Raw genomic sequence first — 24866 nt, 5'->3', positions numbered from 1 at the left:
CAGGGCAGATCTGTGTGTTTGCAAAGCCAGAGGTGGTAAGAGTCATAATAGATTTTGAAAATTGGAAGACCTGGCCACCTCGGTGTTGGTCAGTAAAGACACAATTTTGGATCCACTCCAGCCCCTGAACAATTAATGGAGTACCCAGCATATACTCTAACAGGCCTTCCTCCAGACTGGAAAAATGTCAAGACAGGTGTCTCCAACTGCTTGCCTTAAATTGAAGGTAATGGTGTGCCTCTCTCCAGGGCTATTACAAGGTTAAACAAGAAAACATCAGTGAAATTACTCAGCTCTCAGCCCTGACCCAGAGATTAATTTCTTTCTTCTGCCTCAGCCATTAAGAATCTCAGCAAAGCTCTCTCAGAAGCTATATGACTTCCAGGGGTCCTCACATGTCCTGTCCCAGGTATCTGTTCAGTTTGACATGTTCCACCTGGGAAGTGGTTTTCAGACAGAGTTCCTCGGAGCTCTGGGGGTTAGAGGTGGTGCTTTGGGGCTTGTCGCCCTGGGCTGGTTGTCATCTGCCCCATCCCCCAAATCCATCCTCTGTCCCGCTCTCTGCCGTGGAGGCTCCCTTGCCCTCTGGCTTCCACTCAGGTTCAGCTAAAGGTAGGACGAACTGGAGATCAGAGGAAGAGAAAAGAGTCAGAACATTTCTTCCCTGCTCCCTTCCTGCTCTGGGTCATGTCTCTCACAGTGGCTTCATCTCTCTACCCATGTCTGTACCATCTGTCAGGTGGTCCACTGTGATACTGTGATACTGTGATTTATAACAAGAAATCTATATTTGGTCTTTGTCCTCATTTCTGGCACAGAGCTCTCAAGACTACATATACACACACAAACACGCACACACGCACACATACACACACACACTGAAATTGATGATCGGAATTTTACATTCCTATCTCCAGCTGTCACTGAGTTTCAGTGACACAATTTCTTCCCTTCCCCTTAAGTCCTAGAGATAGTAACAGCTCCCCATTGTTTCTAGCCTCTGCACGCTTCAACATTCCTTGTAGGTTCTTTTAACCATACCCATCTCTCTACAGGTAGTCCCTATATTAAAGCCTCTAAAGCTGTGCTGTCCAATATGACAACCTCTAGCCACATGTGATGTTTGAATCTAAATGAAAATTAATACAATTTAAAATGCAGTCCCTCCATTGCACTAGCCACATTTCAAGTGTTCGGTAGCCAATGTAGCTAGTGGCTACCATCTTGAACAGTTCAAATATAGGAATTTCAATCATCATAGAAGGTTCTGTTGGACAACAGTGCTCTAAAACCATCTGAGTTGGATTGCTTCGGCTGGAATTAACTAGAACATGCCCCCATATCAATCGGAACCTCTTTTATATGGTTTACATAATTGGGAATCCAGCTTAAACTGTCATTGATCCTTAACTATTCTAACAGGCATTCAAGACACAATGTTTAACCCTCATTTACTGAACATGGGAACAGGTAATGGTGCAGCCACTTTGGAAAAGTTTGGCACTTCAAAATACTAAATGTTTTAAACCACATGGGCATAACTATATGACCCAACAATTCCACTCTTAGGTATATACCCAAGAGAATTGAAAACATAAAAACATACACATGCAAAAACTTGTTCACGAAGCATTATTCATAATTGCCAAAAACTGGAAAAAACCTAGATTCCATCAATTGATGAATGGATTAACAATGTAGTATATCCATACAATGGACTATTATTCAGCTTTAAAAAGGAATGAAGTAGTGTACTCATGCTACAACATTGACGAACCTCGAAAACATTATGGCAAGTGAAAGCCAGGCACAAAGGACCACATATTGTATAATTCCATTCATTTGAAATGTCTAAAAAAGGCAACTTCATAAAAAGGCAAATCCGGAAGTAGACTGTGGTTGCCAGAGGCTGGGAAGGTAGGGGAGAAATGAGGTACAGGGTTTCTTCTTGAAGTGATGCAAATGTTCTAAAATGGATTGTGGTGCTGCTGTCCAGCTCTGTGAATATATAAAAAATTCATTAAATTGTACACCTTGGATGTGTGAATTGTATGGTATGTGAATTATATCTTAATAAAGTTTTTATTAAAAAAGACATAATGTCTAAATGTGATAAAATTTTATAAAGCAGTATGTTATTAGAAATATGGCTGGACGTGGTTCCATAGTGTAGTGGTTAGCACGTCTACTTCACATGCAGAAGGTCCTGGTTTGTACCCCAGTGGAGCCATGGTCCATGGTCTATAGCCGTATCACCCTGAACAAGCCTGATGTCTGATCTTGGAAGCTAAGACGGGTCGGGCCTGGTTAGTACTTGGATGGGAGGCCACCTAAGAAGACCAGGCATAAATAATAATAAAAAAGAAAAAAGAAATTAAAAAAAGAAACATGGAGGTAAATATCAGTAGAAACAAGCTAAAGGAATTTAGGACAGTTGTACAGGAGTAAGATTTGTAGGAGAGAGTACAAGGCATTGCTATTTTTCATTTGCTTATGCCTTGCAATGCTATTTGAATTTTTAAAACTGTGCATTATTATTTTGATAGAAAGATAAAAAATAATTGAAAAAAAAAAAAGACTTTATAAAAGTGGGCTTTGCTGCTGAAAACAACTACTTTAAGAAGTTATTTCGTATCAACCCCGAGTTCGGAGGCCTGTTTACTCAGGACAGACACTTTCACGAGAGTAACCTAGCGTGTCAGTAGTCTGCCCCATTTCCAGTGGGAGACAAAAACAGTGTTCCATGAGCCTAAGAAAGGGTCAAATAGATCCTCAAAGGAGGAGAACAGGAAGGGACGTGGGAGGGATCTGTGGAGGAGTCTAGAGTGAGTGTTCCAGGAGGAGGGAACACCTTGAACAAAAGGGCCAGGGCTGACTGGGCTGGAGCATGGGATAAGGGGTATAAAGAAGAAAAAGCAACTTGGGCTGGGTTCAGAGCTCATGGCAGTTGGAACAGGAGTCGTCTTGTTGAAACCCCTTGTATGCCAATTCTGTTTGTCATGGTCTCTTTGGACCCCAGTTCTCAATTTCCTCCCTTGTGTCATTACATGCTGAGACTAGGGGGCTCTAAGCAGGCCTGGCTTCCATCTCAAACCACCCTTTTAAACTCTTTTCAATAAATATTTACTGCATATCTACTATGGCATGGCATGGCACTCAGTGCTGAGAATACACGGGCTCCCCATGGTTCCAGCTCCCATGGAACCTACTGGAGCCATTGATAAAAGTTACAAAGGGAAACCACAAGGACTTATGAGACTACATAACAGGGGTCCCTACTTAAATCTGGGGGTCAAGAAAGGCTTCCTGGAAGAAGTGATGGAGAAATTCCTCTTGGGTCTCAGCATCAGGAAGAGCTGGGCATTTCTAGGGTTCCAACTGGGTTCTGGCTGGGAGCCTGGGTTTCAATGGCTGTGCAATGAGGCATCAAGTCAGCCAGTGGGGCTGGAAGGGGTGGCATATGTGTCAAAGGCATTCAGAATCCCAACTCCTCAGGCTTTGTGGAGCCTGATCATTCATTAATCTTAGCTCCTTTGGGGCCTCCTCCAGTCTCTATCTCCCCTGGGACCCACCAGACGCCCAGGGAAGGGTGATATCCCAGCTCTCAATCAGCAATGTCCAGACTCATCTTCCTCCACTTCTGCTACTCTCCTGGAAAATAGCCTTCCAAAGGCAAGAGGCTGCATTTCGGAGGGTTTGGTATCCTGGATGCAGCTTTGATCTTGAACTCCTCCTGTAAATTTTCCCATGACTAAGTGATAACCCCAGGAGTTAGAATGACTCTAATGTCTCCTCTGCTCTGCCCCGAGAGACTCTTGGATCTAAAGTGACTGTACACTGCTCATCTAGGTCACACCTCATCTCTTCTGGGGCAGCATAGACAAATAGCCCCACAGGTCCCCACTCTCTGGCCTGGCTCAGGAGGACGTTGTCCCACTGATACACAGGACTGGGAAAGAATTGGCTCATTTTCCACTCATTCATCACCACTGATCCCATTTCAGGTTAACTGGTGGAGACAGACCAGGACAAACTGCTCTAGGTGTTGCATCAGACATCTGTGCTGTTGGGCTCAGTGGGAGAAACCACAAGCAACCTGAGGAGTAGGGAGTAGGGGTTAGGGAGCCTTTAGGAAGAGGTCCAGAGCTAAGACACAATAGACATAGTAACTGGTCTTCCCCAGTCAGAAGAGAGAGAAAGGTATCACTGGCCTGAGAGAAGAGAGGAGGCATCTAAAAAAAATGCAAAGGAAAGGGCCTGCAACAATAACCCACTCAGCTGGTTAAAACTGCTCTCTCTTCCCCCATTCTACCCTATGCTCTTCAGTTAACACGTTTTCCACAGTTGCATCCCCCACTTCCAGGATTCTCCAGCCCCTTCCTTATCTCTGTAGCTGTGTATGAATGTCAAGACTGTGTGGAACTGTTTGTTGTGTTACAGTTAGAGCTCAGCCTCCGGTTAAGGAACCTGCTGAGTGGGTGCGACATCAACGAGTGCTCCTCTCTGTAAGCTAGGAGTCCCAGTCTTGTCTCTCTGTTCAAGAATCTGGTAAGAGCTGATAGCACCAAGGTCCCTACAAGACTCTACAAGACAAACGACCTGTAAGACCAGGGGTCTAGAAATTCCTCCCCTGCAGCACCCCCACCCGAAGCTCCCCCTCCCCAGTCTGAGTAAGGAGGGACATGTAAAACCTCAAAGGAATCACATCCCCCTTGCATAGATACTTCAAAAGTATATAAGCTGTAATAAATCCAACTAGAGTGAGCTTGTGCATGGAGTTGTTAACTCCACACGCTCCGCCGGCCTAATGAATTCTCCTTCCTCTAAACAAAGTTGTCCGAGCGTCTGAATTCCTCCATCGGGTGTCGCTTCCTGCAACAGGCCCAGCCTGGAGAGATGAAATTATCTGCCCTGTTCTGGGGGAAGGCTAGAGCCTAGCCAGGGGAGAGAAGAGAGAAAGAAAACAAAGGCAGATGTGGAGCTGGAGAGACTGGCTCCAGCCAGGCTATGTGAGATCTTCTCGGTCAGCTTCAAGCTTGTGAACTTTATCTTGAGGGCAATGTAGAGCCATTACAGGTTTTCAGTAAACAGCAAGGAACTTCACCTCTGTGGTCTTCTTCCCCAAAACCCATCACCCAAATCTAGTCATGAGGAAAATACCAGACAAGTCAAATGTTAGGAATATATTACAAAATACCTAATCAATACTCCTCAAAACTATCAAGGTCAGCAAAAACAAGTCTGAGAAACTGTCAGACCAGAGGAAACTAAAGAGGCATGGCAACTAAATGTAATGGGGTATCCTAGAAGGGATTCTGAAACAGAAAAAGGACATAAAGGAAAAATTAGTAAAACCCAAATAAAGTGTGAGGTTTAGCTAATAGTAATATGCCATACATCCATACAATGGAATACTATTCAGCAATAAAAAAGAATGTTACAAGGAAGAATCTTAAATACATGCTAAACAGAAGAAGCTGACACGACACAAAACACCACATATTGTAAGATTTGTATGAAATGTCCAGAATAGGCAAATCTACAGAGACAGGAAGTAGATAAGTGGTTGCAGAGATTGGAAGGTGAAGGCATAATGAGGAGTGATGGGGAGGGAGTGGTAATGGGTGGGGTTGCTTTTAGGCTAGGCAAAAATGTTCTAAAATTAGATTGTAGTGATAATTGCACAACCCTATGAAGATATTAAAAACCATTGAATTGTATACTTTACATGGGTGAATGTCTCAATAAATTTGTTAAAAATATATAAGTAACACTGTTGGTTCATTAGTTGTGACAAATGTGCCACCGAAAAATGTTAATAGGAGAAAATGAATGAACTTTCTGTGCTATTTTTGTAAATTTCTTGTAAATCTACTAAACTATTGTAAAATAGAAAAGGCTTAAATAAAAATTTAAACATGCACATACAAAGTCTTGTTTTTTTTAAAGCAAGGGAGTTAAGTGCTGATAGGTGCTTAAAAGAGGGACATGGCCACAGAGAGAACTTAGTGATATCCATGAGGGGAAGAGGCGTTCAGCTGGATGGGGTATTAGTTTCCTACTGGGGCTATAACAAATGACCACAAACTTCTAGCATCAGAAATCCAAAATGGTTTTCACTGGGCTAAAATCCTGTCAGTGGGGCTGCATTTTTTTGTGGAGATTATGGGAAGAATCCATTTTCTTGCCTTTTCCAGCTTTTCCAGACTACTGCATTCGTTGGCACATGACTCATCCACCTTCAAAGCCAGAAACAGTGTAACATTTTCGCCTCCCTTTCTCACTTTGACCCTCCCGACTTCTTTCACTTCCTAAGACCCTTGTGATTACATTGGGCCCACCTCAATTATCCAGAATAATCTCCCCATCTCAAAATTATTAATCACATCTGCGAAGTCCCTTTTGCCATATAAGGTCACGTATCACAGGTTCTGAGGTTGAGGATGTGAAATTCTTTGTGAGGGGCATCATTCTGCCCACATAGGCTATCATCGGGGAGCTTAATACAGGAAGAGGTTGTGAGGGTAAGAGGTCCGTTTGCGACAGGGAGAGCCTGAGGGACCTGTGGGATGACATCCAGGGGAGTCACCTCCTGTGCTCCTACCTATTCACCAAACACTAAGCACTTCCCGTGAGTTAATCACTAAGGATACGAACGTGAACACTGCATTTCATTGGTCTTAAGACACCTGCTTTTCACTTCTGAAATCAGGATGTACCTTTTAATCAATGACATCTTACAAACATAATTGGTAGGGTTTCCCTTCTTATTGACATAAAGCCATCTTACAACCAAAGGTATTTTGGAGTCAATGAAAACCTGGCGTGGCCTGGCACTTAAGAGTGGGTCTAATTATTACAGAAGTTGGAGGCCTCACTTACATCAGGTAACCCCCCCCATCCCCCCCCAAGTCTTTCCTAGTTCCAGGCCTGGTTCCTTCCACCCTGGAGCTCCCATGCATCCACGGCTCTGGTGCTCAGCTCTCCTTTAACTAACAGAATCAACCAGAGCCCTGGCCAGACACATGCTCAGCTCTACCACGGCGGAGTCCAGGAACCAGCCCCTCTCCCCAGGTATAACTTGTCATGGGAGTCAGATCCAATGGCTCTCCACCTGGCCACACATTAGAAAGACCTGAGAACTTTTAAAAAACCCAACTGCCAGGCCACTACCTAAACCAACTCATTCGGAGTCTCTGAGGAGTGATTTAACAGCTCTCTCTGAGATTCCAATGGACAGCCAAGTTGAAAAAGTGGAGGGAAAAATCTAAACTGGTCAAGTGAGGAGAGGCTTTAAGCCATACTGATGGGCTGGGAGGGTGGTAGTGGTAGGTCCAGACTGTACAATTATACTTGTCTATCTCCCTCTTCACCTACACCCCTGACTGTGAACTCCTGAAAGGGGACCAGCCCAGTTATCTCAGTTTCCTCAAGGCACTAGTTCAGTGCCAGGCACACTTTGGTAGCTCAGGAAATGTAAGCTCAGGGCTTCAAGGCCAGGTAGAAAAGACCTAGTAACAAGAAAGGTCTGGGAAGGGAGCCCATTGGGTCTGGGCCAGTCCTCTGATTCACTGTGTAACCTTCAGTGAGGTGCTGTCCCTCTCTGTGCCTATTCTATGGATGGTTTGCCCAGGTGGCCTTGGAGTCCTTCAAGAGTCAATATTGAGTCTGTACTTCACCTAAGGAGCCTGAGAAAATGAGAAGCGAGTGAGTACCATGCTTCCTACTCAAAACCAACAGATGCCCCAGCCCATCAGACCTAAAATCTCCGCTGCTAGGGCTCTACCCTGCACTGTTTGCAAGGAGAGACTCTGAGGTCCTAAAGACCAAAGACCGAAGAAAAGCAAAACAGGAACCCCAGAGGATACCAAAGAATGCCACACGAGTGAAGGGATTTTTAGATGGTGATCTGCATCCAAAAAGGGAGGCCACTGGTCACCTGACAGCCCTGGCTCTGCCCTTATGAACAGTAAACAGGAGATGGTTTGAGGGACCAGAACTCTCAAAGAGGAACTTCATGAGGAAACACTATAAGACCAAGGCAAGTCCAAAGGGGCTGTGGTCTCTGGCTTCTGGCCATCAGCAAAGCCAAGGCCCTAACACACAACTAAAGGCTTTTATTGGGAAAGGAAAATTGACTGAAAAGTTGCCCCCAATATCCTCACTGCCTGAGGCAGCTGGAGCCTCCTTCACAGAGTCCAGGAAAGAAGGGGCCACCTAAGTGAGCCCTCAGTAGGCTCAGGTGTAGAGGTCAAAGTCAATACGTTTGGAGTTGTAGAACTGTCCACCAGGGGGGTCCAGCTTCCGACAATAAACACCATCCGGGAAGTAGCCTTCATTCACCCAGGTCTGCAGGAAGAGAGAGCAGAACTAGAAGAGGACTAATGGCATGGGGAGGTAAGAGGGGAGAGAAGCAGCAGAAAGGGGTTTACCTGCATCTGGGTGCTGGTAAAGGGCCCGTACAGCTCAGCATCCCCTGTGTTCTCCCACTTATACTCCCACATCACATCCAGCAAACCATCTCCTGGCGAATCTGCTTCTAAAATAACAGGCAAAGCCATTTGGTCCTCAAGTGCCCTGCCCCTGTCTCCAACACTCCTCCTCTGCCCTTCAGTCTCACCTCTCTGGGCAGGGGTTGGGGTCTCCAGCTCCCCCTCTGCCACTTCCTCAGCAAACATGTCCAGAGAAGGTGGGGGCTTGGGGTCAGGGTGTCCCTGGGTCCGGCACCCCAACCCCTTCAGCCGCATGGCCAACCGTTCCCTTGTCTCCTGATATACACCAAGGTTGCCCCGGGCCACCATTTGGTCAGCCAACCCGGAGAGCCGGTCCAAGCGCTGGGGGGAACTAGGCCGCCTAGGCCCCTTGCTGCCATCTTTGCCTCCTCCTCTGGCCCCTAGGCGCCTCAGCGCCCCAGCCACTGTCTCTCTCGGCAACAGCAGCTCCAGAAGGCCCTCCAGGAGGGCTTGGGCACTCATTGGTGTCTGGCCCAGGCTGTCCTCCTCCTCTGAGTCTGATGGTGGGTGCTGATCAGGTGGCCGCTCCCTGATCTTAACCTGTAATGTGAAAACAGGAAGGTTTATTTTCTACAAACTGTCAGAAGAGTCCAAGCACTTGCTGCCTCCAGGCCCCAACCATGCCAGCCCCTGAACCACACCCAGTCAATGTTGTCTAGCCAGCTGTCTCGTATCTGAGCCTCCCGGTTCAAGAAGTAGTTGCCATCAGCATCAAAGTGGCCTTCCTCCATCTCTTCCTGTAGGTTGAAGGGTGTGATCCGTACGCCTCCCTCGCTGGGGAGTGTGGCTGCTTCCTGACCTGCACGAAAAACACAGGCATCCCCTGCTAGGCATGCGAAAAAGAGACAGGGGCCTCCCTTGCCCACATTCCCAGAAGCCCCTGTTTATTCCCCCCCAGCGAAGAGTCAATTCTTGGGTACAGCTTACCTTCTACATCCTCTGAGGCCAGGATGTCATATTTGCTGGACCCCTCCTCATCATCATCCTCCTCATCGCTGTCCAAAGAGTGCTTGCCTTTAAAGCGGCTCCCAGGACCTCCTGCCCCAGCCACAGAGTCCACCAGCTGTGAACAGAAGCCAGCCAGTTGAGAGATGCAGTTTACTGGCTAGTCCTCAAAATGCTCTAGGATCTGGACTCAAACTGAAAATTCAAAAGCTAGCTCCTTGTATCCTTTCTTTGTTCCCCCAACCTTTTCCCTCTGCTGGTTCCTAGTTCCTTTTTTCTCTCTCTTCTTCCCAGAATGCAGGAATCTGGCCCCCTCACCTTCTTCTTGGGGACACTGATTTCGTCTTCATCATCCTCATTTCCCAAGCCTTGGAAGGTCACTTTCCTCTTTGACATAACTGGACAGAGGGGCCTTCACCAAGCTGAACCGAGGGAAAGGGTGCAGATTAAAAAAACTCACCGCGAGAGGGCCCCCAGCACAACAAACATTTCCCCTGGTATGTACTAGATCTCGTATGGGAGGAGAGGGAGGGCAGATTCAGGGGCTGAAAGAGGAGTTGGCAGCCAACGGGCCCCTGGGACCTGGTTTGGTATCCGAAAGAGTTGCTGGAGCAAGGTCTTAGAGGTGGACGTGCAGAGGAGCCCCCCACGAGCACCCCCACCCTTGATGAAAGGAGACCGGTTCCCCACGTGACCAGCCCCATTCCAGGTCCCCAAAGTCCTGGGCGCCAAGCAGGTCTTCAGGCTGATACCCACTCCTCCACTGCCAGTTCCCTCAGAGCCCGTGAGGCTCGGGCGGACACAGGACCTCGTGTCCTGGCCACCCTGCGCCAAACTCCCAATTCCGCGGGGTGACCCCAGCTGTCCCGGACTATGAGTACAAATAAGAGAGGCGGCAAAGCCACAAGGATTCGAGCAGTCCCACCGGTAAGCGCTCACCTACGGGTCCAAGGCAGGCGGGGGAAGAAGCGATGCTTTCGCCAAGCCTACATCCGGGGCACCGGGCCGCCATCACCCGGAAGAGAACTGAGGAAGGCGCCCTGAAGGCCGGAAGTTGCTTCACTCTCGTTAGAGGACCAACTTGAACGGCAGGCGGAAGTACGTGATGAGCCGGGGAGACACCGCCCAGCCCCAGAAGTGACGTGAGCTGTGTGGGGCGACAGCGGCCAGAAAAGGGGACATGTGAACGCCTAGACCGTCTTCGGACGAGAGGGATGGCGGGAAGTGGTTTTGAGTCCCTCTCACTGCAGTAGAGACTCTGGAAGAGTGGAGCGCACTCTACTTAAGGGGCACCCAGGATCATGATGGAAGGCAAAATGCGAATAGGGCCAGTAGATTCTTGCCTTAGTTTCCTTTTCCACGGTTGCATACCTTTCCCCAGGGCTGGTCAAGGGCTATGCAACCCTCACCATCTCAGTAGAACTCTTGCCCTCCCACTCTCGGCATCCAGTTGTCTGCCCTCAATTAGTCCGAGGTGCAGCCTTTCTCTTTTCCCTGATGGCCAGCCGGGAGTCCGCTGACCATTCCAGGGGCACTTTCCAAACCCAGCTTCCTTTAGGACCCAGGGGAAGTCGTTTACACCCCCACTCCATCCCCAGGCGAGTTCCTGGTTTCTGAGGCTGGAAGAGCCATCACAGAAGTGGCAGTGACACCTGTGCCCAGTATCCAGTCCAGTAGCTCCTTGTGTTTTGACCTCTGGACTGGAAAAAGGCAGCAGAGCCTCTCACAAAGCCCCTCATCAAACAGGGCCCCAGCCAAGTGGCCCCTGCCCAGGTTCTGTAATTTGGCCCAAGAGGCAGAGCTGGAGCACGGAGGTGGGCAGAGTGGGTCCCAGTGGTTTGGGGACAAGACCTCTAGCCCTTGAGGACACTCAGAAGCTGAATCCCATTAGGCGAAGGCTGTGCCCAGAGCCTAATGGAACTATAGGAGGACCGCATAGAGGTCCCCGGGGTCACAAGATAGACCACCCCTCCTCTCTCCTTGCCGGCAGTGTTTTCTCCCAGGTTGGAGTACCATGAAACTGCACCGGAAGTGCATGCTGTTTCTTCTGTGGGCACAGAACACAGGCTCCAGACCCAGAGGACATCTTGCTAAAGAAGGGGTCCAGAAATACCAGCTACCAGTACCATTGGTTCATCCTCTGGGGAAATAGGAAACCTCTTCTACCAAGAGCACCCTGGGCCTCACCCTGTTGAACTGCCAGATGGAGCCATGCCTCAGAGCCACAGAACCTGCCTTTACCCTCACGGGTGGAGGGCACAGAGGGTGGGCAGGATTACAAGCTGGCAGCAGAAAACCAGGAGCTGGGAAGCTGGATGTGGGTGCTAGTTGTGCTGCTACTGTCCCTGGAGGCCCAGAACTGGCGCTGTACCAAGCAGCTGGCCAAGAGCCCAGCTTCCCTCCCCCCACCCCCAGGACTGTAGCTTTTTAGCCACCCTGTCTCCCGTCTCCGGCTTCCAGGAGTTGCATGGATGCTTTGGGAAGGAGATACGTAGAGGGCTTCAGGAGGCCACTGACAATGGAAGCAGCATATCCCAGGCAAATATGAAGCAGGATCTCGACAACTGTTGATGAGTGACTGCAAGATGTGCCAAAGGCCAAGAGGTACCTACCTGCCAAAACCTGCAGGCTGCTTCAATAAATCTTGGCTCATTAGTTGTTCCCTCCCTCCCCCGTCCTTCTAACCCCTTTCATCAAATAACAAGGCAGGAGACAGGCCCAGCTACAACAGTGGGTTCTTTTCTGGTTCCTCAAAGGCCATATTGGGTGGGGGCAGAGACAGGAGAGAATGTAAACATTGGGTTCCACCCCCTGGAGCTTAAGGGAAGACCCCCTCCCAGAGAGGGGCCAGAGGGTTGGAAGGGAATAAGATGAAAGGTGGGGACCCTGGTGCGACAAAGCAGGGGAAGGTAGGTGAAGAGGGAGAAAGCAAGGAGAATGGTGGTATGTGAGGAAGTGGGGGACATTTCCTGTTCCAGTGCATGTCCCATTAAATAAACTAGAGTGCAAGAACATTGTGGAAGAACCAAAGGATAGAAGATAGAGCGAACTCCCCTATCCTGGGCCAACCAGGTCCTCTGTACATAATTACAATACAGAGATGTCCAGAAGTTGAACAAGGAGGGCCTTCACCCCCAGCCAGGAAGTGGAAGAGACAGGCAGGACTGAAAAAGGGAAAAAGGAACCCAGCTCCATTTCATGGATAAGGGGAGTAACTGGAGTGTAAGAATCTGAAAACTGCTGACTCTCATCGCCAAGAGACACCCCTGTGGTGACAAAAGGCCAATCAGGACAGCACCTGGGAAGGGACCCCACAGAGAACTGGGCAGAAGTGACAGAGACCCCAGCAGGGCCTAAGTGGAGGTGAGGGGTTCCAGACTTGTTCAACGGCTATCCCAGGGAAATGCAGCCACCCCATGCACTCTGACTGTCCTGACTGTGTAGGAATCAGCAGCTGGCAAGCAGATGAGAAACCAAGCCACTTTCCTCAGAAAGAGGGACAGCCAGCTGAGGGGCCTGCTTTTGGCTGAGGGAAAAAGAGGGGGCCATGCCATCCAGTCCCAGGGCAGAGGTCAGAAGTAAGCGTCCTGCCGGGCCTCAGATGCCGAGGACCTGTTCCCACCATCCTGGGGAGCCGAGGGCCCATCTGCCTTTCGACGCAGTGAAAGCTTCCTGCCTTGGGCCTTCTTCTCCTGCTTCTGTTGCTCCTTCTCCAGCTTCTGCCGTTCCTTCTCCTGCTTTTGCCGTTCCTTCTCCTGCTTCTGCTGTTCCTTCTCCTGCTCTTTTTCCCACTTCTGCCGCTCCTTCTCCTGCTTCTCCCTCTCTTTCTCCTGTTTCTGTCGCTCCTTTTCACGTCCCTTTTCCTGTTTCTGCCGTTCCTTCTCCTGCCTCCGGGTCTCCTTGCTGGGACCCAGTGGGGTGCTATTTCCAGTAGGCGAAGGAAGGGATGGATGCAGTCCCTCAGCGGTGACCACTGGCCCTGGGGCAGGCCCAACACTGGCCCTGCGAGCAAGAGGGGGTGGAGAGGAGGCCCCTCCAGCTGCCCGGGAGCCTCGACTCTTGAGGCCAGGGAGGCTGAGGAGGCTGGAGGAGGGACCCAGAGGTGGCTGCTGCCGCCGGCGCTCCTCATGGATGGCCCGGGAGCCGTGCAGTCGTCGTGAGGGCCGATACTGTAGCTCCCCCCGGGTTTCCCGCCATTTCTTGAGCTGGGCTGTGTTCTCTCGCTCTATCAGTGCTTCTGTTACTGGGAGGTTAGTCACCTAGATAGACAAACGAGTATCAGAATGCAGATGAAGATGGGGATGGCCTGAAGCAGGTGTGGGGTGTGCCAGGGCCAGGGCCTACCTCATGAACCAGGAAGTCCTCCTGCATGCACTGCTGGGGCAGGTTGCGCAGCTGCTCCATGGTTTCATACATGCCTTGGCAGGAGCGCAGCTTTTCCACTGAGCCCAGCGTGTGCCGCAACAGCACCAGGGCCACCCGGAAGATGATCTTGACGCCTGCAGGGCCAGAGAGAAGACATCACAGGTAACCGGGCCTGCAGTCTCAGCCTGTCCCCTTTAGGAGTGACTCACAGCCCCTATCCTTGTCTATTGCCAATCTTACAGATGAAGATACTGAGGCCCCGAAAGGGAGACAAGCTGCCATGGGTTTCAGGTTCCGGAGAGGGAGAACAGGCTCTGGGTTGGTGGCAGAGCCAAGACCAGGTCTCAGTTTCTCCAGCCCCCAAACTCAAGAAGCAACTTCTGTCAGCATGCTGCCCACTGGCAAGCAAATGGAAACCCCAGCCCCCTCATGGCCTGAAAGACTACAGAAGTACCTTCACAGAAGAACATATCCCAGACGCGCAGCACTGAAGCCCAGGGCAGGGTACGGGCAAAGATGCACATGAACCACTCTGTCATGTAGAGCACGGGGTCAATGCGCTGCCGCCGCAGGTGCCGGTGTGCCAGTGGGGAGGCCCGGCGCAACAGTGCAAAAAAGATTTCTCCGTCCAGCTGAATGGCCTCCTAGAGGTGGAAAAAGCCATGAGAAGAGACCTACTATGGCTCCCTTGGGGTAGAACTGGATCTAGCAGGGGATTCTCACCTCAATGGGAGAGATCTGCAGGAGAGGGACAGAGGACAGAGGGTAGGACAAAGACCTCCCTGTGGCCTTGGGGAAAAGTCACAGCCCTAGACACTCACCAGCCCTGCACTGTAGTAACCGGGGAGGTACTTGTCGCAGATCTGCACCAGGCACCAAAAGGCTTGCTGAGAAGGACAAGAACAAGGAGGGAGGGATGGGGCCTGAGAAACGGCGGAGAGCTCCCCCACCACCACTGTATGCCAAGGCTCTCCCAGCCCCTACCCAACCAGGACCAGAGCATGCTGACCTCAGCAGGCATGTGCATGAGCAGCACTGCGGCCACAGGGGCCTGGGCCTGGCAGTAGCCCTCATCGGGCCGGTAGATAGTGTAGGCCTTCAGGATTCGGTACAGGTCTTGTTGCCTGTGGGTATTGGGAAAGATGATGAGGGCAATCACAGGGGTTGGGAGTGCTCTGCCCCAAACTAAATCCGTTCCCCCGCATCAGCCCCACCCTAGATACATATTAACCTCAGAGCTTTACCACCACACACCATTCCTAGTCCTGCCTATCAAGCTTAAGCCAGACTAATACTGCAATCAAAGCATTCCAGGCTCCAGCCTTCCATCCTTGCCTGCAGACCCCACTTGCCCCCTACCATTCCCCAGCACAATCTGTGCTCGCTCTCCCTCCCTCATCTGCCAGCATCCCATAAACCTTCAAGGTCATCTTCTTCGGAAGCTTTCAATATCCAAAGCTTCATTCCTTCTCCAGCACTGTCTAAATGCTTCTGCCACCCCAAAGGAGGAGCTCTCCCAGGGCAGGGCCTGCCTAATCTGTCTCGCTGGATTTTATCAGTTCCCCCTCAGCACATCCAATGGGCCCTGGTTCTTACTGCAGGCTTGGGAAGCCAGCTGTGACTCAGACCTTTCCCCTCATCTCTGCATCCAAAAGAATAAAATTTTGGCCCCAACCTGCTCCTCTTCGTTGAAGGTGTCACATCCATTGCTGTGTCTGGGAATTCCTCTCCTCAGCCCCACGTCAGAAAACAGAGAGCCTTCTTTTACTCCCCATGACGAATCTCCAAGTCTTATCAACGCTACAACCTGAATTTCATTCATGTGTGTTCCTTCTCTCCACCTCCACAACCACTTCACAGCTCAGATCTTCATTTCTTACCCAGAAAATAAATAACAGTCTCCCAAATTCTCTCCCTGCACTCAGTCACACACATACTCCTGACCACTGCTTATAATAATAGTGTTTTCCAAAATTCAGTCACTGAAGTGTGATATTCACTTGTACTTTATCTGCATACCACTCCTACTATTATTTACTTAGTATTTTTCTCCACTCTGCAATAGCATTCATGAAACGACAGGTTTGATATGCTAGTTATTTAACCTAATATCTGCCTGCTTCTGTGCCCTGACTTCTCCCCTGCTGCTATGGGTAAACTGTCTGTGATCCTGGCCAAGCAGTTCTTCCACTGGGCACTGCATCCCATCCCTTCTTGCCTACACAGGCTATCACTCCAGCAACCTTCTTATCTCTCCTGCATCATCAATTTTTCTCTCTCTACTAGATCATTCCTGTTGGCATACTAACATCTGTTACTTTCTTTAGCTTAAAAAGTCTCTTGACTCTACTTTCCCCTCCAAATACCAGTTTCTTTCCTTACCTATTCAGCAAAACTCCTCCAGAGTGCAGACTTGCTATCTTCAATTTCTTTTCTCCCATTCTCACTGCTGCCCACAAAACTGCTTTTATCAAGGTCAGCAATGAACTCCACAGTGCCAAGTCCAGAAATCAATTTGCAGCTTGACTTTACTTGGCCCATCAGCACCATTTTATACAGCTGATCCTGAAACCCTTTTTTCACTTTGCTGCCAGGAAACACACACTCCTGGTTTTCCTTCCACTTCTCCAGCTTCTCGTTCTAGTCCCCTTTACTGGTTCTTTCTCATCTTCCCATTCTGGAAATGCTGGAGCTGCAGAGCTCAATCTCTGAGCTTCCTTTCATATCTATGCTTGCTGCCTTGACGACATCCAGTTCCATGGGTAAGATTTAGTCCCATCCAGAGGCTGACAGCTCTTAAATTTCCAATTTATGTCCAGTTTAAACCTCTCCCAAAATCCGGAATTGTACTCATTATACATCAAACCCACCTGACATCCCCATCTGGATGTCCAATGAGCATTTCAAACTACATATTTCAAAACTGAGCTCCTAATATATCCTCAAAACCTACTTTCCCCCAGTTTCCCCCATCCCTATCAGTATATAGAACTCCATTCATACCAAATTCTCAGACCAAAAAACCTTAAGAGTCATTCATAACTTCTCCCTCCCTCCCTCTCTCTTACACTCTTTCCACATCTAATCCATTGGCAAATCTTTTTGGCTATACCTTCAAAATATATCCAGAATCCAACCACTTCTCCCCGTAGTTCCAGTTACCATCCTGGTCTATCATCATCTCTCTCCTGGGTTATGAAAATAGTTTTCTAACTGGTCTCTGCCTCTGCCCTCGTCTTCCTATATGCTATTCTCAGCACAGCAGCCAGAATAATTCTTTTAAAACACAAGTCAGATCAGGTCACTTGTAACCCCCAAATCCATTCAGATTTTCTATTCCCCTTTCTTGCTTTAAACTCCTCTTTAACACTGACCACCATTTCACATACAACATAGTTTCCTTCTTTATCTTGTCTATCCCCACTAAAATATAATAAGCCCCACGAGGGCAGGAGTTTTTGTCTCTTGTTCACTACTGTCATCTATGACTAGAACAGTGCCTGGCAGATAGCAAGTGCTCACTAAACATTTGCTGAAAGGATGAACTTATTGACAAAAAAAGTCCATCGGAGAACCACCTAACATCATGCATAGTATTGGAGAGTGGTATATATACATCTTGAGGCAGCCTGGCACACAGAATAAAATCCAAGTGCCCTGGCACAGCATTTAAGGGCCCTTGGTGATCTGGCCCGAAACTGTTTTTCCAGCCTCAGTTATACCTAACCCCACTGCCCGGATACAACTTACACAATCCCCAAGGCAGGAAAAACCTGACCCCTGCTCGGCTCCCAACTATTCTTCAAAACCCAGCTCATATGCAACCTCTTCAATGAGTCCTTGATGTGTGTCTCCTTTCTTCCCCCAACAGCAGTCCCCCAGCTCCCTGAGTCAAGAGTCTCCATCCTAGGACACTTCCTTCAATATAACTTGACACTTAATCCATTAAGGATTAGTCTTCTAGAAGTCCTAGAGAGTATGAACTGCTTTCAACCCAGCCCTATATCCACCTGGAGCCTTCAAAAAATGTTTGCTGACTGACCCATATGGTTAGGCCACCTTACCCATGTCCCCCTCGAGCAGCAAACATCTCATGGAAAGGGAACTGGCGGTGCAGGTCCTTCTCAATCACATCCAACCATTTGGGGTCCCCAGGAGCCCGTTCTAGCTCCTGCAAAGGGACAGCAACAATTATCTCAAGATCTGGGAGGGACCGATGATACCCTTCACATAGTGTCACAACCCCACACCCTGGACGTACCTCGAACTTGCCCGAGTTCTGCTCCAGGAGTTCCTTGCTATTGGACAGGTACTGCCAGGCCTTGGCTCTGAGGGAGGAGGGGATCCCCTTCCGGCAGCGCAGCTTCACCTAAGGCAGAGTGGCAGGCAGGAAGCCAGCTTCAGGGGCTGACCTCACAGTTCTCAAGCTCCCTGGGACACCCTTCCCACTTCCCATAGACTTGACTCCACTGACCTGGCCTAGCCTTCTACTTTTAAAGCTACCCCTTTCCCCAAGTACCACCTGTTCCCAATGTAGTCGAGAATATCATGCTCTTGGGCTTCCCCAGAGCACAGGGGCCCACCCTGCCCCCACGCCTTGCCCTGCCCACAACTCAGCCTTTTCAAACCTTCTGGAAACGCCGTGATAGCCACTTATCCCAGTTACTGAACATCTCCAGCCATTTGAGCTCCCGCTGCCGAGCCACATCCACGGGAATGGAGCTCTCTCTATAGGATGGGGTGGAGCATGAAAGAGGTCAGTAGCAGTAGTATAAAACCTGGATTGCTGGGGGAACTGAAGCAAGCCACTTCCCCAGGCTCAAATGAGACTGGACATAAAAGCTTATTGTGAGTTGCCGAACATCAGGATGTCTGGCCACTTGGCCATCCAAGTTCACTAAACTGAAAGAACTTCTTCCCTTTGGAAGGAAATCTCTGTACCGAGATCACGTTCTTACGTTGGAGAAGTGTGTTTAAATCCCACTTCTAATGTATATAAGTTTAGGGAGAGAATACAGAATATTTAAAACCACACTTTGCATTAAATCTGGATCCAAGTTCTAGCTTTACCACTTATTCACTGTGACCTTGGGCAAGCCATTTAATTCTTCTAAGCCTCAATTTCCTCACTTGTAAGATGGAGAGAAAAACAATATCCACCTGAGAAATTATATGAGAACACATAGCAGGGGTTCAGGAAATAATAGCAATTATTATCCACAAAATAAAATATAGAACAAATACATACTTCTCTGTCTCCTTAGAAGCAATTGAGTCTCCTATGAGACTCTTGAGATCCCTTGGACCATCTGCAATTCCCTCTACCTCCTCCTCCCTGAAATCACCCCAGATTCCCAGGCAAATAAAGTTTTCCTTGCGCTGATTGCCTACTGTACTGTGAGAGCTTCACATTCAAGATGTCCCATCAGTCTTGAAACAATTACTTATAGAAACCAGTACCAGAAGGTGAGTGTAATGGAAGAGTGAGCTTGGGTTCTCAGACAGACCTGACCTCAAATTCCATTTATGTCCTTTAGAAACCTGGGGTGTCTTAGCAAATGATAACCTGAGTCTGCTCCTCATCTGTTTAAAAAGGGATGTCACTACCTACATCACAAAGTTATGAGAGGATTATTGAGAAACTATATAAAAGACTGTTAAATAGAAGGGTTCATTAAATATTAGTTTCTTCTGTCCTAGAAGTGCCTTAAACAGAGAAAGCCTCTTTCATTAATCTCTATCATAAGTCAGTTCCAAGCTCTACTAAAGGCCAGAAAGAGTAAAATATCTTTCCTGCCCTCGAGAAGGTCATGAGCTTAGTAGGGGAGATGATTACAATACAGTGTGAAAAACACAATGACAAAACTGCACAGAAGAGGCACCTAACTGGAGCAGGGGCAGTGGGTATCAGGGAAAGCTTCCTGGAAGAGTGAACATCTGAGGTAGGCCATGAAAGACAGAAGAATTTAACAGAAGGTGGAGAAAGGCATTCTTGGCCTGAGTATGAATCAGTTCAATAGGACCATGGTAGCACTAAGCGCATGGTGAGGAGTGGTGGGAGAGAAGACCAAAGAGGCTGCAAAGCCAGATAATAAAGAACCTATGCGCAGGCTAAAGCACTTGGACTTTGTCCTGTGGCCAGTGGGGAGCGGCTAAAAGTTTGTAAGATACATTTGGCCTAGACAGCTTCACTTCAGTAGATTCCTCCAGCATGGAAGATGAATTTTAAAGGGACAAAACTACAAAGCAGAGAAACAGCACCCAGCATGGTGCCTGGCACACAAGTGGGGCTCACTAAAATCCAATTCAATCTAAGTTCCTTAAGACAGCATGGTATTGACAAAAGAACCATTGGTCACACAGATCCAGATTATATGAATGGGCAATTCACTCAACTGCTCTAATCCTGTTTCTTCATCTGTAAACTGGGTACAACACATCCCTCGTGCGTGGGAAAGCACCAGGGTCAAACTTCAGTTGCCCTACCCTCATAAGACCCTGAATGTTGATGCTCAGAGGTCCTCTGTTGGATTATAAAGGTTTTCTGTTTAATTTTTTGTTGGATTATAAACCCTGCCTAGAATATTCTCCCAAAGGGCTTCCCCCAAAATCAGGCAGGTTCCCCCAACCCCAAGAGGCCCAGCCATGACTAAATCCTTCTCATTCTTCACCATTCAGATCAGCTTCAGCTAGACTCCCACATTGGGCAAAAGACTCCTTCCCTAGGTGCTCACAAAGTCCTGTGATGATCCCTAGGCTAAACCTAACATATATCGAAACCAAATTTTTTTTTCTCCCTTTAGATGATAAGCATCTTGAAACTCTTTTATCCTTAATATCCAGCACAGAGCCTGCCACCTGGATGCTCAGGTGACAATGAACTGACCAGTAGGTTAAAGGGGTACAGGAACAATGAACAGGATCCAAAGAGAGAGAAGGAAGAAGTCAGAGGCATTCACACCCCCACCTCAGGAGTGACTAAGGTCCCTGGAAGGAACTAGGAAAGAGTAAACTGGGCTGGGGAGATGAAGAAATGGGGAAGAGGCCTCCTCCAACCCCTTTCCCTCAGTGAAAACACAAGACTGTCCTTTTCTGTTTTGAAGAGAAGTCCTGCTTTCAGGGTCTCCCCTCCATCCATCAGACTGCCCCCACCTCATCGCCCCATCAGACCTAGGGCTATAAGGTAGATAAGATGTCTGCATCACTCCCAGAGTCCTTCCCCCTAAGGAACCAAAATCTCTAACAGAACCCTGTCCAGCCAACCCTCCAGAATATCTGGCCCACAGCAGGAGTTTCACATAAGGAGCTCGGACGTCCTTAGATATCATCTCCTTCAATCTTTCACTTCACAGGGGAGGAAACTGAGGCATGGAAATGGGGAAGACATTAGCTTAAGGGCACACAACACACCAAAAACAAAGCTCAGGCTCAAAACCAGAACTCCTGACACATAGTCTGAAGCTCTAACAAACATGTGAGTGCCCAGAAACTTCAGGATGCTCTAGGCATGGTAGGGGTTGCCAAGTATCCCACTCCCGCTAGTCACCCTTGAATCCTCAGAGGGGGCTGGGCTGCCAGAGTCTGGGCAAGGTGCATCTTTTACCCCTCCTCCAACCTCTGCTTCCCTGAAGCAGTCCCACGGGTTCCCACTGGGTACTCACAGGCTGCCCGAATATTGGCTGCCCCCAAGGAAGCCATACTTGTCCGTCTTGCGCAGGGCCAGCCCATTTATCTCTGAGTCTGAGCCCATGGAGCTCACATCATCCGCTAAGGACTCCAAGGTCCCAGACATGAGGCTCACGGAGTCCAAGTAGCTCAGAGTGTCCGGGGCTTGCCCTCGAGGCCCAGAGATGCCAGGTCCCAGGCTGGATGTGGAGCCTAGGTCCTGAGAGTTTTCGGCAGGCTCTGGAGCCGGGGTCACTGTCACAACAGCTACCAGAGCCTCACATGTCCCTGGAGGGCCTGTGCCAGGCCCTGGGGGGTTCTCTGGAGCCTGTCCTGTTGATGCTGATGTTGCTGCTGCAGCTCCATGTCCGCTTGTCACCTGTCCTGCTGTCACTGCTGCAACCCGTGCAGTCACTCCTGAGGCCACTGTGGTTCCCGGCTTGGGGGCAAGCGGGGGTTTGGCGGTCAGGGCCCCAGAAGCCGTTCTGGAAGGGGTCCTGGTGGGGGTTCCGGTGGGGGTACCTGGTCCAGGGATGGGCGAGGTTCTAGCCTCCTCCGTCTTTGGAGAGTCTGCTCCTGGGGCCCGAGCCATAGATGTATCGTCTCCTACCGCTGCCGCGGGCACCAGGGGCTCTGGGCCGGAGAAAACCTGCGCCCTCGGGGCTTCGGGTGAGGCCTCCAGAGTTAGCACCACTACCGTGCCGCCCGTGACCGTCGGAGCCAGGGCCGAAGACGGGGCTGGAGCCGAGGCCTGGGTCGGCCCCTGTACCCAAGCGGGCCGCGCCTCACCGGGAGCCACCAGGGTGACCGGGGCCGAAGTGGCCGTAGTCACTGGCGGCCCCGGAGCCACCACCACGACGGGCCCGGCCCGGGAGCCTCGGGGCGGCGGCGAGGGGGCCGCGGGGCTGCCATGACGGCGCGGCGGGGCCACCAGGGGCGCCGGGCCCGTCTCCATGGCCGCAGGACACACCTCACATCCCCCCGCCGGGACGGCCGCAGAAGGCGCCGCCCCTCAGGCGGCTCCCCGCAGCCCGCCGAGGAAGGGGAGAAGGTGAAGGGCGCGGCCCAGCGCGCGCCAGGGGTAGGAGCGGCGCGTGGGCAGTCGCCCGGCGCGCGGAAGCGGGGCTGGGAACCCGGGGCGCCAGGCTCCGGGGTCTCAGCCGTGCCCTCTTGCCCCTGGCGCTTTCTCGCCGCCCCCTCCCTCTCGCCTCAGGCGAGCGGCCGACCTCACGCCTGCGCACACGCACTGGTACCGGCAAAGCAGCCAGCGTCTCGGCGTTTCACGCCTGCGCGCGGGCGGTCCCATCGGATAGAAGAAACGGAGAAGGCGGACCAATGAGAGGGCAAGAGCAGGAGGGAGGAGGCGGGGTGAAGGAAGTAGCTAATAGAAAAGCAGGAAGCTGAACCTTCTGGCCAATAAACATGGCTAAAGAATGTACAACCGCGGAAGGAGGCGGGTGCTGTGCTAGGAAAGGTGGGCCTGGATAATAGGAACGGTAAAAAGGAAGCCAATGATAAGGGGAGTAGGCGGAGGTCAAATTGACAGACAGTGACGTCTATTTGGGCGGTGACAGACAGAATCCGCAGTCAATAGGAAGAGCTGAGGAATTCTTTAGGTCTCCCAAGAAGGTCAGAAAGGAATGACAGCTGGGGGAACGAGAGGCGGGGGGACCGGGCCAAATTTGCAATTAATTTGCCTAGTCAGCCAATGAGGGCATTCTTTCACTTTAGCAACAAGGAGAGTATAGAAAGCTGTCTCAGCCAGTAGCAGCACTCAAAGTTCAGGGGCGCTGCCAGGAGGCGGTGCCAGCTCAGGGACATCTGTGACAACCGGAGACAAGCGCTGGAGGCAGTGAGGGATGGCGCGGAGAGGGCGGGGCCGGGGGCATTGGTGCAGCCCTTAGCCAATAGGAGCCGCCGTGCTGCCCTTCCTGAGTCTTTTCAGGCCCTCATTCTCCATCCAGCTCCTGACTCCCCTCCCCCACCACACACACACACACACACACACACACACACACACACACACACACACACACACACACACACACACACACACACACACACACACACACACACACACACACACACACACACACACACACACTCTGTGAGATTCCGAACTCTACCAAAGATCCAGTGCCCTCATCCAGTGTTTCTAATTCTCATCCCGGCCCGCAACTAATCCCAACACTATAAGCCCCAAATCCTCTAAGTGACCCATCTCTCTGGATGCACCATTTCCTGCAGGAATCCCAAAATCCTCTAAGTGACCCATCTCTCTGGATGCACCATTTCCTGCAGGAATCCCAAGCTCCAAGTTCCTCTTTTCAGCCCCCATCATCTGAGCTCTTCCGCAGAATCCAGGCTTCAGTTCCTCAGACCTCATTCTCTGAGCGTGTCCAATTCAAGTGGGGACCTCAGGAATTCCCAATACCATGAACTCCCATATGTGTGTCCTTATTCTTTTGCGAATCCAAGACCCATTCCACTGACTCCTATTCTCTCATTGCCGCACTTCTGTGCTCCTCATTTTTTGCTAAGAAACCATACCCCGAACTTACGAGTGTCCCCAGCTATCCTAGATCACAAACATAAAGTCCTAACTTTACGTGCCCTTTCTCACTCTAACTCGCATTTCCCCGAGCCCCAGGAGATTTCTATACAGAGTTCACCATCCTGAAATTTCAGTCAGGCCTAATTCCCAACTTCTCAGTTCCTTCTTGGTTGCTAAGTCCTCTGAGGCTCCTCAGACCCAGATCCCATGAACTCCGAGTGTCTGAGATATACCGCTCCTGCTTCCTTCTTCCCCACTTTCCAGTTGACCCAAGCTTCCTGAGCACTTTCCCCATTCCTGTCTCCAGAGTTCTCCTCCCCTCCCAGAACCCAATAATAAGTGGGCTCCTCCTTGGGCCTGGACCCCCATGATAACCTTATAAGGTGAGGCAGCTGTCGAACCAGGCAAGGAGGGGCCAGGGCAGAAGGCCAAGGGCAGCTGCTAAGTTTAGGGTGGCTCCTTAACTCTTAGAGACAACAGGTGGCTGGGCCCCAGTGCCCAGAAAAGAAAATGTCTTAGAGGCATTGGCATGAGGCGGGAGGAAGGCAAAAGGAGGAGGCACCTTGCTCAGGACATTGGGTCATAGAGGGAGCAGGAGGAGGAGATGGGTGTCATGGCCAACCTTGGGCCTCCTGGGGTTTCCTCAGCCACTATTGTCCCCGACCTCCACTTATAGAGGGGACTAGGGCACTCAGGCCTAGAGAGGTAGAAGAGGGTACCTCAAAGTCACACAGTCAGCCAAGTTGGTTCTTGCTCAGAAAGGATTGAGAAGCCACTGACCATACCAGTCAATCAAGAGGAAGTGACCGACTAGTCTCCTTCTT

General features: G+C 50.2%; 3 protein-coding genes across 7 annotated transcripts in view; 1 reads left to right on the top strand and 2 right to left on the bottom strand.

Moving 5' to 3' along the window:
- Positions 1 to 6693: 6693 nt before the first annotated feature.
- On the bottom strand, positions 6694 to 10524 carry CD2BP2 (CD2 cytoplasmic tail binding protein 2). 3 transcript variants are annotated; one of them, XM_039884523.1, is made up of 7 exons: positions 10398 to 10524; positions 9777 to 9880; positions 9441 to 9576; positions 9155 to 9312; positions 8621 to 9053; positions 8433 to 8533; positions 6694 to 8349 (listed from the first exon to the last, which is right to left on the bottom strand). In XM_039884523.1, exons 2-7 carry the CDS (start codon positions 9852 to 9854, stop codon positions 8239 to 8241), a joined length of 1017 nt encoding a protein of 338 aa, XP_039740457.1. In that variant the 5' UTR covers positions 9855 to 9880; positions 10398 to 10524; the 3' UTR covers positions 6694 to 8238. The 3 variants fall into 3 exon arrangements, with proteins under 3 accessions (XP_039740457.1, XP_039740455.1, XP_039740456.1); XM_039884521.1 differs by having other exon boundaries at positions 8433 to 8539; positions 10398 to 10519; XM_039884522.1 differs by lacking the exon at positions 10398 to 10524 and adding an exon at positions 10215 to 10355 and having other exon boundaries at positions 8433 to 8539.
- Positions 10525 to 12176: 1652 nt separating this feature from the next.
- Positions 12177 to 22676, bottom strand: TBC1D10B (TBC1 domain family member 10B). Its single transcript, XM_039884517.1, has 9 exons — positions 21485 to 22676; positions 18452 to 18551; positions 18085 to 18192; positions 17888 to 17994; positions 14833 to 14947; positions 14645 to 14710; positions 14278 to 14467; positions 13803 to 13957; positions 12177 to 13717 (listed from the first exon to the last, which is right to left on the bottom strand). Exons 1-9 carry the CDS (start codon positions 22441 to 22443, stop codon positions 13031 to 13033), a joined length of 2487 nt encoding a protein of 828 aa, XP_039740451.1. The 5' UTR covers positions 22444 to 22676; the 3' UTR covers positions 12177 to 13030.
- A 70-nt stretch (positions 22677 to 22746) lies between these two features.
- Positions 22747 to 24866, top strand: part of MYL11 (myosin light chain 11) — a 6741-nt gene continuing 4621 nt past the window's right edge. The window contains exon 1 of one of the 3 annotated variants that reach the window (XM_039884526.1): positions 22747 to 22831. The gene's annotated coding sequence lies outside the window, so the exon portion shown is untranslated. The other 2 variants (XM_039884527.1, XM_039884525.1) reach the window with 2 other exon arrangements.

The sequence above is a fragment of the Pteropus medius genome, unplaced genomic scaffold (assembly GCF_902729225.1).
Source record: "Pteropus medius unplaced genomic scaffold, Ma_sr-lr_union100, whole genome shotgun sequence".
NCBI lineage: Eukaryota > Metazoa > Chordata > Mammalia > Chiroptera > Pteropodidae > Pteropus > Pteropus medius.
Note: the sequence above shows the minus strand (reverse complement) of the source record. Positions and strands in the feature narration are given on the sequence as shown.

What these genes read in the sequence shown, in the direction of transcription:
- CD2BP2 (XM_039884521.1), bottom strand. Translation starts at nt 9,854, where the DNA reads ATGTCAAAGAGGAAAGTGACCTTCCAAGGCTTGGGAAATGAGGATGAT. An exon ending in GGCTAGACAACATTGACTGG is followed by an intron (nt 9,054 to 9,154) that starts GTGTGGTTCAGG and finishes TTCACATTACAG; the next exon opens with GTTAAGATCAGGGAGCGGCC. An exon ending in TTACCAGCACCCAGATGCAG is followed by an intron (nt 8,350 to 8,432) that starts GTAAACCCCTTT and finishes CTCTTCCTGCAG; the next exon opens with ACCTGGGTGAATGAAGGCTA.
- TBC1D10B (XM_039884517.1), bottom strand. Translation starts at nt 22,443, where the DNA reads ATGGAGACGGGCCCGGCGCCCCTGGTGGCCCCGCCGCGCCGTCATGGC. An exon ending in TCATGCACATGCCTGCTGAG is followed by an intron (nt 14,711 to 14,832) that starts GTCAGCATGCTC and finishes TGTCCTTCTCAG; the next exon opens with CAAGCCTTTTGGTGCCTGGT. An exon ending in GGATATGTTCTTCTGTGAAG is followed by an intron (nt 13,958 to 14,277) that starts GTACTTCTGTAG and finishes CTGGCCCTGCAG; the next exon opens with GCGTCAAGATCATCTTCCGG.